Source organism: Anoplopoma fimbria, chromosome 4 (assembly GCF_027596085.1).
Source record: "Anoplopoma fimbria isolate UVic2021 breed Golden Eagle Sablefish chromosome 4, Afim_UVic_2022, whole genome shotgun sequence".
Lineage (NCBI taxonomy): Eukaryota > Metazoa > Chordata > Actinopteri > Perciformes > Anoplopomatidae > Anoplopoma > Anoplopoma fimbria.
The window spans coordinates 11,416,261-11,429,855 of record NC_072452.1 but is presented as its reverse complement, the minus strand read 5'-3'; the positions used below and the strand labels follow the sequence as shown (position 1 = coordinate 11,429,855).

Below are 13,595 nucleotides of genomic sequence, written 5' to 3'. Positions count from 1 at the left end.
TGTGCTGTTGATTATGGTTGGTGTGTTTTCATCTTAATTGAAGTTGTTGAAGTATTCAAATGACGAGATTTAATTTGCAATTTTTGAGTGATGCATTTTCTTATTGGCAGAAATTTGATATAATACTATATATATATATATATATATATATATATATGTAAGTATGTTTTCTTTAGTGCTACAAAAATCGTTTTTTCCCTACCTTAGAGTGAACCGTTTATGTCTACATACGGATCAGGTTCTCTTGGAGCAGCCACCATGTTCTACAGGACGCCTAGAACGACCAAACCAAACTCTGGCTCTAGATGAGGCCATTCGCTTCCTCGCGTTTTTACGTCAGCCCCCGTAGTTCTACACACTTAACAAGAATCCCCCAGGAAGACCACCAGGCTTTGAAGTGCATTTTACATTGTGACTAAATAGTAGAATTACAACTTCCGGGTCTGTAATGTGATGCCATGGAGCCCAAAAAGATGTTTCATGGGGAACTGCCTCCAACGCTGCATCCAGTTCTCTTTATACACATATTCTTAGCATGCGGGAGAGAAGTTTAAGTTTATTTGCAATCTGCAACTTCACCGCTAGATGTCGCCCAATCCTACACACTGCACCTTTAACGCCATTGTATATTAGATTGTTTAACTGATGCTACCTCTGATATCTGTCCTGTGTGGCCTAGCTTTCACTGCTCAGGCCTGAATTAGTAAGTAGATCACAGAAAATGGGGCAGGGAGACTTGAGTATTTGGTACATCACCAAGAAGGAGGATGAAGTAAGTACAACCAAGAAGTACTACCCTGAGCCTTCCACTTGGCACTTATTGTATTCGTATTAGTTTGTTGCATTTATTGTATTCGTATTAGTTTGTTGCACTTATTGCATTCGTATTAGTTTGTTGCACTTATTGTATTCGTATTAGTTTGTTGCACTTATTGTATTCATATTAGTTTGTTGTACTTATTGTATTCATATTAGTTTGTTGTACTTATTGTATTCATATTAGTTTGTTGCACTTATTGTATTCATATTAGTTTGTTGCACTTATTGTATTCATATTAGTTTGTTGCACTTATTGTATTCATATTAGTTTGTTTCTTCACTTATTGTATTCGTATTAGTTTGTTGCACTTATTGTATTCATATTAGTTTGTTGCACTTATTGTATTCGTATTAGTTTGTTGCACTTATTGTATTCGTATTAGTTTGTTGCATTTATTGTATTCGTATTAGTTTGTTGCACTTATTGTATTCGTATTAGTTTGTTGCACTTATTGTATTCATATTAGTTTGTTGCACTTATTGTTTGTTTCTTCACTTATTGTATTCGTATTAGTTTGTTGCACTTATTGTATTCATATTAGTTTGTTGCACTTATTGTATTCGTATTAGTTTGTTGCACTTATTGTATTCGTATTAGTTTGTTGCACTTATTGTATTCGTATTAGTTTGTTGCACTTATTGCATTCGTATTAGTTTGTTGCACTTATTGTATTCGTATTAGTTTGTTGCACTTATTGTATTCATATTAGTTTGTTGCACTTATTGTATTCATATTAGTTTGTTGCACTTATTTGTTTCTTCACTTATTCGTATTAGTTTGTTTCTGTACTTTTGCTCTGGTTTATGCTCTTAGACGCTTGTTTAAGAAAGGAGATCACTTGTGACTTCTGGTGACTAGTAGTTCTCTTGAATACCTATGTTGAATACACTTATTGTAAGTCGCTTTTTCTGCTAAATGACTGTAATGTAATGAAACCAAAAGACCTATCATTTTATATTTAAAACAGGATCTTCTTTACAGATATGCTTCCTGTTGTTCACCTGGCTTCTTCTTCTATCCTTATCCTCCTCCTTATTAATGGAGCTCATTGAGTGTGTCCCTTGGTGTTTGTGTGTACAGCTGGACGCTGGCCCTTTAAGAGCCAGCCCCTCAGCAGCCTGGATCAGCAGAGACTGCAGCACATCCTCAGCTGCTGCTGGCCCACCTGACAGCACCGCCTCCCGGGTCCCATCGCAACACACCGCGTCGTGGAGGGGAATGGGGGGTCACCTGGCCCGCTATCTGACTGCCTAGGTTCCTCTAGAAGCGGGGAAAGCGGTGCAGAGACATGGTGTCGTGGATGATCTCGAGGATAGTCGTGTGAGTAACGGGGGGGGGGAGCGGTTGGTTAATCGACCGTTTTGATTGAGTCTAACGTGCGGGAGCGGCTGGTTAATCAGTTACCAAGCCAACCGACTTGTCAAACCGTTTGAACCGTTGCTCTGTTTTAATTCAAATAGGACGATGACGCGGTGCATTCTGCAGCCAGCGCGCGCTAGCCGCCGTTGGTGGTGGCTAACGTCTGCTGTGACCACCTGACAGACAGGGTGCTGGGATGAGAGGAGCCGTTAGCGGCCCACGTCATTCTGTGCAAACCTGCTTGATATGCAAGACCAGTGAACACACTGCCATTTAAACAGCACAGCCTGGATGTTGCTGGCACCATGACAACATGAGTTAGTAAAAAACACAAATGTGAAAGCAAGGCCAAGACCAGCAGCCTAGACACAGAAACATGTGTATATAAATATATATATATATATTTCAACATGACTTCACATGTTCCTTTGTGTGATCAGTAGGGGCAGCATCAACAGGGCTGGACCTCCACCTGTGCACAATGTGGATGACTCAACTAAAGCCAGCAGCTGCCATCATCATCCAGTATGCAGACATTTTTACAATGCTGCATTATAGTGTCTTATATCAAGTAATCAGGATGTTGTGTCGTATGACCCCTGGATGTATCTGTGGATTATAACTATGATTTTGTCTTTGAAAGGCCCAGGGGTTACAGTAATCATGAGGAAAGTGACTTCTACATGCATGCTATATATTTAAAAATAATAATAAAAATATACAATTTAATTATGTTAGCTCATGCCCATGACTCTAGATATCTTTAGGATGATGCATATTATATTAAAAGTCCTAGCTAGATATTTTATTGGTGTTTCATCTCTATACATATTCTGCTTGTCTGGGTTACATATGTAGAGGATAACATTGGCAAAATGATACCTTTTTAGTGGCGTCTAGCTGGCTCCCCTTGTGTGCGTTGATGGAGAAAGGATATGCATCATAATGGCTGCGGCATACAAGATCAATCGTTTGTAATCTCTACTCTGTGCTTTAAACATGCAGCTGCCCTGTTTGTCTTTTCGGGGAGAATAAGCAGTTTGAATTACTATATGCTCCATATCTCTGGTATCGGTGTAACTGCGAGAGGATGGGTGGCCCAGAAAAATTGAACCTGAGATTGGGACACAAAAAGGCACAGGGCGTCTGCTGAGGGAGACAACTGGCCTAGAGGCCTGCTACGAGTCGCCTCAGCTTACTGTACAAAGCGGAGAGGCGCTGCACACATGACTGAGCAGCTCAGACACCAACTGGGACAGGGGAGCTACTTGAGTGCTGAGAAAAACGCTACATATGCAGCTCTCTTTTAGAGTCTGTGTGAAAACCATTTAATCCTTAGTTTAGATAAAATATTATAATGCACAATCAGTAGTTTACACTGAAAGCAGCACACAGACAAACTAGTGACTTTCTGAAATCTATTCTCCCTGCTATCCCCTAAGTCAGCATTTATCATCCTGTCACATCAGCACAAATCACCACAGTGTCACAGCGACGGGACCAAATGCGCATCAAGAACGCCGCTCTGTGTGCCTAGTGTCCCAGTCTGCACACAGACTAACACATGGTGACCCACCCCTGGCACAATTTGTATTTTTTTTCCGTTCTGTCTAGCTGCAGTTTTCCTGACTCCATTATCTCCATTCCATTTTATTTATAACCCATAATGAGACTATGGGTTTTGACAAACCACGGAACATCAATTCTAATCTACTGTGGCATCACCATTCAGGTTAAAACCACCTATAGACTGACCTTGCTGAAGTAGCCCAAAAACCCAGAAAGCTACATGTGTTTACATAAGCTCAGAGCCAACATGGCTAACCTGCTTTTTAAGCAGATATACATTTGTTAGGTGTTAGAGTTAACACCCAGAGGCCATGTTCTCAAGCTGAATCCCCTTCTGAACCGTGCTTCCCTGCTCCTCTGCTTTTTTGCAGCCTTGCCTTTGGGACGCTCTACCCAGCATACTCCTCATACAAGGCTGTCAAAACGAAGAACGTGAAGGAATATGTGAGTATTACCCCTTGATATTTATATGCTTATGTTTTAAGTTTAAAGTTTAAATGCACAGAAGATGAGAAGGAATGTAATAAAAGGCTCATTTAGGCCAGGCACGCACTTCACATGGTTTAATTCACAGGACTCCTGTTAATCACCTGGAGTCATTTTTGTTTTGATGCTGGCCGCACTGACTATTTTGTCTCTCTGAGGACTATCACTCGAAGACTGGTTACCAAAATATCAACCATGTGATCACAGTCTCACAGACAAGCATGGCATGGGAGCTAACTGGGGCACACAAACCTTCATGAAACTGGGTCACTGAGGGCCCATTAAGGACAAAGAATACCTCCATATCATTTTTCTTTCACATACATTTTTATGTCCATTTAGAATAAAAAACGAATTGGGAACAAGACAGATGTGTGCATCTGTTTGAGCTGATCATTTTTAACACCTGCAAAGAATAAATGAATGTGCACGTACTAGCTATTGATTACATAACAGCCAACCTGCAAAATACATGTGAAGGGTCACAAGATTACTGGATAGGAAAAAAACAAACAAACACATAATTCTTTAATACTGAATTTTCTAAGTCAGGAGGAAACAAGCCAATAAGGTTTGGAACAACTGATCTGGTAGACATGTTACACCCATAGCATGCTAAGCGCATGACAAGACCTAACTACCCATTCCCTTGATGCCAATATGATTCATAGTTTAAAAGTACACTCCCTTATTTGTCAAGCATCAGTTCACTTTTATTTTAAAACGCAACACTAGACGTAGTCGTCGTAACGCGCCCCTATTGGTTTGTGGACTGCGGTTTGAAGCCTCGATTCCGGCATTCTGGCAGTTGCCATCTTGGATTCTGACCAATGCCATCTTGGCTTTAATGTAACGTACCGCTGTCGACAGGTCAGCAGCAAAACTTGTTTTAGCTACCTAAAAACATCAGTTTAAGTATACGCTATGTGTAGAATATTTGAACTGCTTTAACTTGCCATATACACCGTCAGAACTGAAGGAACTAGAACTGGAGCAGCAATATCCAGCAATGATCTCTTTAGAGCTACCAACCATTTGACAAAAGCTGTAATTTTACCTTGCGGATCACGGTAGTTGCTGGTCTACCGCGGCATCAATCTGTAGGTTTGAATAGTGTGACTTTGCTATATCAAAACTAACCCTTTTAAAATGACAAAATCTAACAATAACTCAAACAAACTAACCAATCAAAGCAGCAGTAGACCAGCAACATCCGTGTTCAGCAAGTTCAGATTACTGTCTGGCTTTGAAGAGACCATTGATGGATTATAGGTAAAGTTGTGAAAATACTCTGAATATGGCCTCTTATAGATTTTTTTTAATTACCTTTTTTAATGTCGGCCTTTCTTTTAGAACATTTTTTTAGAGAATATTGCTTTGCTTCTGTGTCGCCACTCTTGCCTGATTTTCTAAACGAACCTCATACAACCCCACTTAAAAAAAAAAAAAAAAAAATCAAACTATCCCTCTTAAGCAACACAACAAAATGAGTAGAAATGAGTAGCCAGTGTAGCCTATGGAAACCAGGATAGAAAGCAGTAGAGTCACATTCTTTTTTATTTTTTTTATTTTTTTTTTTTTTTTTTTTTTTTTTTTTTTTTTACCAATGGGGTCTTCCCTGCTTACCTCATCACTGCAAGGGATGTGAAAAGGGGTGGGCCAGGAGGCAGAAGAGGATATAGCAGCATCCTGGCCCTCTGCCTAGATTTGCACTGGAGAATGTTCTCCTCCTAGCAGGTTACCTTGACAACCCCCCCCCCCCCCCCATTGCACACAGTCACAGAAGGAGCAAATGAGAGATGGATGAAGAGTGAGATTGGAGGATGCCATTTTTAGAAGTGATGTTTTCATTCCCCTCTCCTCTTGTTCGGCTTGTTTCTTTTGAGGCAAATGATTTATCACTAAAGTTGTTATAAAGCTGCATGCCTGATAATGCCTTAAAACAAAACTGTTACCATGCAGTGCTTTTCTCTCATTTTGTCACATTTGAGATACCAATATGTTATATTATTGATCATGTATTTTCAATATATCAAAGGCATTTGTTATTGTTTCCTAAGCTAGTTTGTAGCTAGTTAATAGCATTTCATTGAGTTGACGATGATGCCCTACATTTCCTTTGTCTCTGGGACATTTACCACATTTCCATACTGATGTGATCTGACGGACTAAAACATATGTTGCATTGCCATGTCTGTTTTGCTCCACGTGTCTCAGCACATGAACACTGGATGCTGGGAGTTTTCATGTACTATTTTTGTGATGTTATTTCTCTTTTTGTATTGTGTGTGTGTGTTTTTGTGTCCAGGTGAAATGGATGATGTACTGGATAGTGTTTGCGTTGTTCACTACAGCAGAGACAGCCACAGACCTGCTCCTATCATGGTGAGTCAGAAGCTGCTCATGATAGTGACCCTCATGCCCAACTAGCTTGTAATAAATAAGCTTATATACTATCAATTGACATATTCACGTGTGTATCTCGTGCTAAGTGCTCTTGATATTTTTAGTGCAATGACTCTTATTGAAGTATCATGTTTCCCTTTTAAAAAATGCAGCTCACACCGCTATTCAGCCTTTTTATACATCAGATCAGGGTCTGACCCATTTGCTAAGCTTTTTTGTTTTTCTTTTCCTCTCTGCTGATGGTATAACTCTGTTTCATTACCCAGGTTTCCATTTTACTTTGAGCTTAAGATTGCCTTTGTGATCTGGCTCCTGTCCCCATACACCAAGGGCTCCAGTGTCCTCTATCGCAAGTTTGTCCACCCAACGCTCTCCAACAAAGAGAAGGTAGGAACATGACTTTTTAAATCTTTTAAGTTTGTCTCACAAATAAAAACTGGTTTGCACATCAACATTGACATTTCTGATTATCCTTTTCCTCTTTTTTACCAATTGCTTACATTTCCCCTTCAAATGTCCTCATGTGCTATAGGAGATAGATGAGTACATAGCGCAGGCCAAAGACAGGAGTTATGAGACCATGATGAGGTTTGGAAAGAGGGGCCTCAACCTGGCTGCTAATGCTGCTGTTACCGCAGCCACCAAGGTGAGCTGTGTACTTCATGATCTATAAACCTGGAAAAATGAATTGATGCCTTTTTAAAAGTTTAATGTTAGAATGTGTTTCAAATAGACCTTCAAAGCTTTGAGTTGTTTGGTATAGCAAGTACAACAGTTTGTTCAAAGATGCCTTTATCAGTTCTATAGTGCAGACTAGTGATCGCATCCCAATGCGTCCTCAATATGTTTCGGATGAATGCACAGCTGTATTTACATATGTCTACTTGACATAAATTGGATTCCTCAAGGTATGTTAAGCTTGGTTTCTGATATCCCGTGGTAGTTTCAGACATGACATTATGACTAGACCAAATAATATCTTCCTTCAAGCATGCTGGTCTCCAAATAATAGAAATATGCATGTGTGTGTGTGTGTTTTGTCAAATGAAGAGAGCAGTGGCCTAAAGGGGAAGACCTGAAAGTGCAACAAATTGTTCTTGATCTGATGTTATCATGGGCTTGAGCAAACAGTAACTTGTTGGCGCTGTTAAATCAGTGTGTTCTAATGGCAAGTTACTGCAGAGAGACCAAAGTAATTTATTAACTGTCTTTACTGAAGCCAATGTTTTCAAAAGTGTTCACACTTGTGTACATTTACACAATACCAGTTAATACTGTTCTCAATATTATCACGCAAGTCTTCACCATTTCTCTTTTATATTCCGGTGTTTAGGAATTTGCCACATAAGAAGATTATACTAACCGCTCCATTAAATGACATTCAAGCAGAGATTTATTGTTTATGCACAAAAATGAAAACCGTATTCTGCATCAAAGTATAAAAGTAAATCTTTTCAATGTAGTTACTTCTTATTTACAGGTGATGACTATGGCTGTACAAGAAATAAAACGGGAACCATGGCTGCCCAGTCTATTTACCATAAAATCCTGTCCCATCATGTCAGCCTTACGTAGATCAACTTAATCAGTCTGTGTTTCATCAAACATGAGAATTAGCTAATTCAATTATTTTTTTTATTTTTTATTTTTGAATCACCTTCCTCTAAGAAGTGCAAGATGCAGAGGTAAGGGATAAATATTCTCTTATATATTCACATATCTGACATGTATGTGTTTGGTTTTGCTGTGATGCCCAGGGGCAGGGCGTGCTCTCGGACAAGCTGCGGAGTTTCAGCATGCAGGATCTGACTCTCATCAACGCTGACGATGACCTGGCTCCGTTCACTTCAGACGGAGCCCGCATGAGACGGGACCCCATGGACGAGTTGAGCTCAGGGTCTAGCACGCTGCCCCGGGCCAAGAGTAGCACTGCACGGCAGAGTAAGGCCTCTCCACACTGTTTGCTGATTGGGCATGGCTGCCACTGAGAGGACTTCCATTGTTTAACTTTTATCAGAGCAGGACTGGGGCTAGTCAGGCCAAGTGGAGTCATGTGATTTAAAACACTGTATGATGGCAGCTAAGAGGAGGAGATGCGTGTGCGTGTGCGTGTGTGTGTGTGTGTGCGTGTGTGTGCATGTGATTACAGTGGGAGGAGAAGCTTGAAAGGAGGACTCTTTGTGTCTCACTAAACTGCCCGTCTGCTGGCTGTGTGGGCCCGACAAGCTGTGAACTGAATACAGAGAGAGAGAACCAGAGGCTGTCAAACAATGAACGAAGTTGCACATTTTAGTTTAAACTTACAAATAAGCCTTGGGCAACTTCAAAATCCAGTCTGAAAGAAAGATCGAGCAGCACACTGAAGTGAATGAAGTCAAACAGCCAGAGTTCAGGGTGATTTGTGCACAGATGTACTTTTTTAATAATCCTTTGTGTACAATACAGTGTATAGTGAAGAGAATCCAAACTCAAAGGTGTTCTTACTATGATTCAGAGCTTTCAATCACATTCAATGAATGGATTAACAAGCAAGAACAAATATTCTAAAATAATTTTCCAGTTGTTTAAAAAAACAAAGTTGTAAGCGGAACAAAAATGCAGACTGATTATTTTAAACAACTATTTAAATAAATATTATCTTCCTGCTAAGCCACCGCTGTATTAACAAGCAAGAACAAATATTCTAAAATAATTTTCCAGTTGTTTAAAAAACAAAGTTGTAAGCGGAACAAAAATGTTAATGCTAATACTCCTTTCATGATGTAAACATGTTGAAATGACACGCTACGAATACATTGGTTTTGAATTAGAATTGCTGTCTTAATTGGCATATTAATGCTCTAAACTGTACTGAACAACAAAATAATTGACATAGACCCATGTTGTCCTAATATTTTACTCTCTCTGTTTAAACTTTCTTGAATCAGATTATGTAGTGCCAGTGGGCAGGGTACTTTCTTGTCCTTCTCTTTCAGACGAAGCAATTAGTTAATTAATTGATCTGCTGATCAACAAAAAATTTAACAATTTTGACAATTAAGTCAAAAGTATTGATTTCAGAATTATAGTGATTGCCATTTTACTGCTATTTTCTGGCAATTTGTAGACAACAACATTAATTTTGGGGGAAAAAAAATAAATGAACAGATTATTAGATAACAAAAAAATAAGCAGGTGCAATGCTCTTAAAGGTGCCCTGTGGATTTTTCTTGTTAACTTACACATTTTGTTACTACCTAAAATGCATTTTGTGTATCCTTGAGGTCAAACAAACACGTAAATTACAAAACAACCAAGGCTGCAGACCACTGCTGTTCATAGTTAAAGTTTGCATAAAGGAATTTTAATCCTCGTGAAAGAGGCACAATTGTTTTATTTTCCACATGCTTCACCACCAGAGTCTGTTTGACTGTTGCTGGAAGCAGTCTGGACTCTAGTGAGCAGAGCGCTCTCTGCTGCTCCTGAAGCTTTTGGTGTAAGTGCCCTTAAATGGAAGCACCTACGATGATCCTCTCTGAACTTTTACAAACCAAGTACATTTCAGATTCTGTCATGTTGGCTTGGCACATGAAATTCTTTTACCAACTTTAACTTTAAAAACTGGTGAAAACAAAACTTAATTTTTTTAATTTTTTTTTAAATGTGTCCACTGGGTGGTGTGAGAGGCTGTGACTGTAGCGATGATGGTCTGCAAATACATGTTTAACAGTTGCTTCAGGAGTTTCATCCTTGGTGTGTTTTAATGTTGTTTAGAGGCAAGGAAATTTAGAAATCCTACTGGCAAATAATAATAATAATTTTTGTCTGATCCTGTAGCCCGCTCTTTGGCGGCCACGTCCCTTGTTGACGACGCGTCATCCCAACACAGCTCAGACCAATCAGACACAAGGACTGAACACTCTGATGAAGATGCAGGAGACAAAGCCCCCAAACGCACTACCAGCGTCAAGGCAACCAAGAAACCTGCTGCTGCTAAGACAGAGGTAGGGCCAATGAACATACACTCACACACACACACAGTCTGTCCTACACAGTCCGTCCTTTGTTTGGTCGGCCAGTAGAAACAATCCTGCACTGTGTTCGACGATAAAAAATGTAATATTCTAGCTTTTTATTTTTACTTTTACTTTTTATGTTTATGACATCATCACACTGCTAGACTACAAACTGTAAATTCACTCTTTAATCTCTTTATACACTTTAGATGGTTTAAAGATGGTTCATTGTTTGTAATCACTCTGATCAATATATTTATGTATTACTCGCATCAGAAAAGTGACATGTCCATTTTGGGGACAGAGTGTGGGGAAATTTTGTTGAGAGGAAATGCAATATGACCTTCAATCAATATAACCCTGATGACATCATCAGGGTTATTTTCAGATATGACAAAACTCCTCCAGAGCCATAGAAGACATTATACAACTGTATGACTGTATGATACAACTCTCCATGAGGAGTAAGACCCCCATGTGTGTTATGATAAAAGTTGATATATCACCCAACTTTAGTCAAACCTTTTGGAACTCCTTTCCATATTTAATAATTGTCTCTCTACTTTTCTATCAGTCCATCTTTAATGTCTCCTCCTTCCTGTCCCTCTCCTCCCTCCTTAAGACACAAACCAAGACGGTGAAGAAGCCAACCAAGAAAAAGGTCACGACGACTAATGCAGAGACGCCACCATGAGGCCGGCTGTCCACATCCATCGGCCTACACTCTCTCCACACACAGCCTGCAGGCCTTTCTTCTTCTGTTTGGTTTCCACACAAACATACACACTGTATATATCAAGCACTGAAACTGTGTCACTCTTGCTGTTTTTTTAGAGGAAATGGCAGGTTTTGTTTTTTAGCAGCGCGTGGGCAGCCTTATGTTGGGTTGGTTCTTTTACAGTGACTGGGTTGATCCATATTTTGCCTCTTTTACTTGCTGTGGGTTCATCCCAGATTTAACAGTCAGGGATGTTTCTTAGATATTTTTTTGTCTGATACATCTATAAATGCTCATTCTTCCTTTTAATCCCGAGACATATATGTAGGTCCCTAGTAGGTGAGAACGAAAGCTGGTCATGTTGCAGGTTTCCAGTCTCATTGATTCACATGACAGTCTCAATTTAGGCTGTTTTCACTCCTAATTCTCTAGATTCAGGTCCCTTATGTGTCCTCCGGCCCACTCCTGCATGGTTCCAATTAAAACATTTAAATTTCATCATCTCCGTGCGTGCAGGCTACAAGTCTGGGTCCTCATCTGGACCTGACCCTGATGGTAGAAATCCTCAGATGCTGTCTCCAGATCACGGACAACATCACCAAAACAGTTGTCTTTAAGTTTATTGTGCCTGAAAGTTTTTTTCCTTCTTTTTAATGAGTAAGAAGGTGGTTGTAAGTTTCAACCATTGGCCAATTGTTGTAGACATCCTCATGACTCTTTCAGACATAATAGTTCCCACTTTGACGACAGCTCCGCTCAAAATATCACCACCATGGCTTATGCAAACACTTGTTTAACAGGATGACTTGTGATCAAACCTGTTTTGGTTCTTTATTTTATCTTAATTTTAAACCCTTTAACTGCATCTTAGGCCTCATGCTCTTGGAAGAGTTTAGCTTCCCCCTCATTAGGTCTGTATTCCTCTGATTGAGTCGGACTCTGCTAAGTTCAGGTCTCATTTACAGCAATTTTCTTCCTGACTGCTTTAATGTGACTTTCCTGTCATTTACAGTACTGGTGATGGGAATGGTTTGTTTAGTGTTGGCTGAGTTAACCTTCATCTAGACTTCACTCTCTTATTTATTACACTTCTGTTTTATCAAGGTCTTTTGGTCATGTGATGAGTAGTAAGTATGATCGGTTCTGCATATCAGGGCCTCTTAAGGTAACACTGTAACTGCCCTAATAAATACAGTAGTCATAGAAGAGTTGCCTTGGTTTTTGAGGTAACACATCTGCTTTCCCCACAGTAGTGAAGTCTGTATATTGTTTGTGTTGAACAGTAGAAGGTCACGGAGAAGCTCTTCACTCTCTCACCCCTTTTAACCTGCTGTGTGGTAACACTCTGTCTCTTTGTCATATTTTAAAAAATCTCAGAAGCAGGGATATAGTAAAGCAAAATGGAACTAATTAAACCAAAACTAGCATCAGGAGACTGAGGAATTATTTTTCTTATCCCTGTGCTGTTGTTCCAGATGTGGAGGAAGTGTCAGACCAGGCTCCGGGTGTTCCTAAAGAAACTGGACTTTTGTTTTGGGAATGGTTCTTTTGGTTGCCATCCACTGCATTTGGGCGTAGTTTCTGCTCCGTCCTTTAATGAGCAATTTAAAAAGCATTAGACGACTTCTGCACACGTTACTGCTGTCTGTAGTGTGACACCTGTTTGAACCAGTAGAGGGAGACAAACACCACCTCAACCCTTGGCAGAGTTACTAAACAAAATGTACACACAGTGTAAATAACCTTGACTGTATAATAAGTATGAGCTTGCTTGCCTTATCCATTCTCTGGGTTTGAATCCATTGACTTTATTAATCATTTGTGTGCTTTAAAAAAATCTTTGTTGTGGCAATTTTTATGTTCTTTAACTGGAAGAAGCTCAGACAAAAAGTGATTTATGTATTTTTTAAATGTTTTCTTTTTTTCTTTTTCTGTCTTTCCACATTCATTTTAACTCACCTCCATCACAAAGTAAGGAACGTCTAAACTGATGTTTGTATATTCAGATCCTGCCATGTGCTCTACTCAGACTGGCTATCAAGTATTTTTTTGGGGGCCAAAAATTGAAAACATTTTTTTTTTGTCATAACTGAACATTTGCTCCGAATAAAAAGAAGACGGCATGTAATGGAAAAAAAACTTTTTTTTTTATCTTGTGTTCATGCAAATTTGGGATATTAAATGTTTGTTATTTTCTCTTTTTGAAATCAGTATTGTATACAGGGCTGTTTATTTGTACATT

At 39.4% G+C, this 13,595-nt stretch overlaps 1 protein-coding gene across 1 annotated transcript; it reads left to right on the top strand.

Moving 5' to 3' along the window:
• The first annotated feature begins 1,942 nt into the window (after nucleotides 1-1,942).
• On the top strand, nucleotides 1,943-13,423 carry reep2 (receptor accessory protein 2). Its single transcript, XM_054596991.1, has 8 exons — nucleotides 1,943-2,140; nucleotides 4,120-4,192; nucleotides 6,543-6,619; nucleotides 6,907-7,027; nucleotides 7,173-7,286; nucleotides 8,398-8,581; nucleotides 10,457-10,623; nucleotides 11,258-13,423. The coding sequence occupies exons 1-8, from the start codon at nucleotides 2,109-2,111 to the stop codon at nucleotides 11,327-11,329; spliced, it is 840 nt and encodes a 279-aa protein (XP_054452966.1). The 5' UTR covers nucleotides 1,943-2,108; the 3' UTR covers nucleotides 11,330-13,423.
• Nucleotides 13,424-13,595: the final 172 nt, after the last annotated feature.

What these genes read in the sequence shown, in the direction of transcription:
- reep2 (XM_054596991.1), top strand. Translation starts at nt 2,109, where the DNA reads ATGGTGTCGTGGATGATCTCGAGGATAGTCGT. An exon ending in ATGATCTCGAGGATAGTCGT is followed by an intron (nt 2,141 to 4,119) that starts GTGAGTAACGGG and finishes GCTTTTTTGCAG; the next exon opens with CCTTGCCTTTGGGACGCTCT. An exon ending in GAGTAGCACTGCACGGCAGA is followed by an intron (nt 8,582 to 10,456) that starts GTAAGGCCTCTC and finishes CTGATCCTGTAG; the next exon opens with CCCGCTCTTTGGCGGCCACG.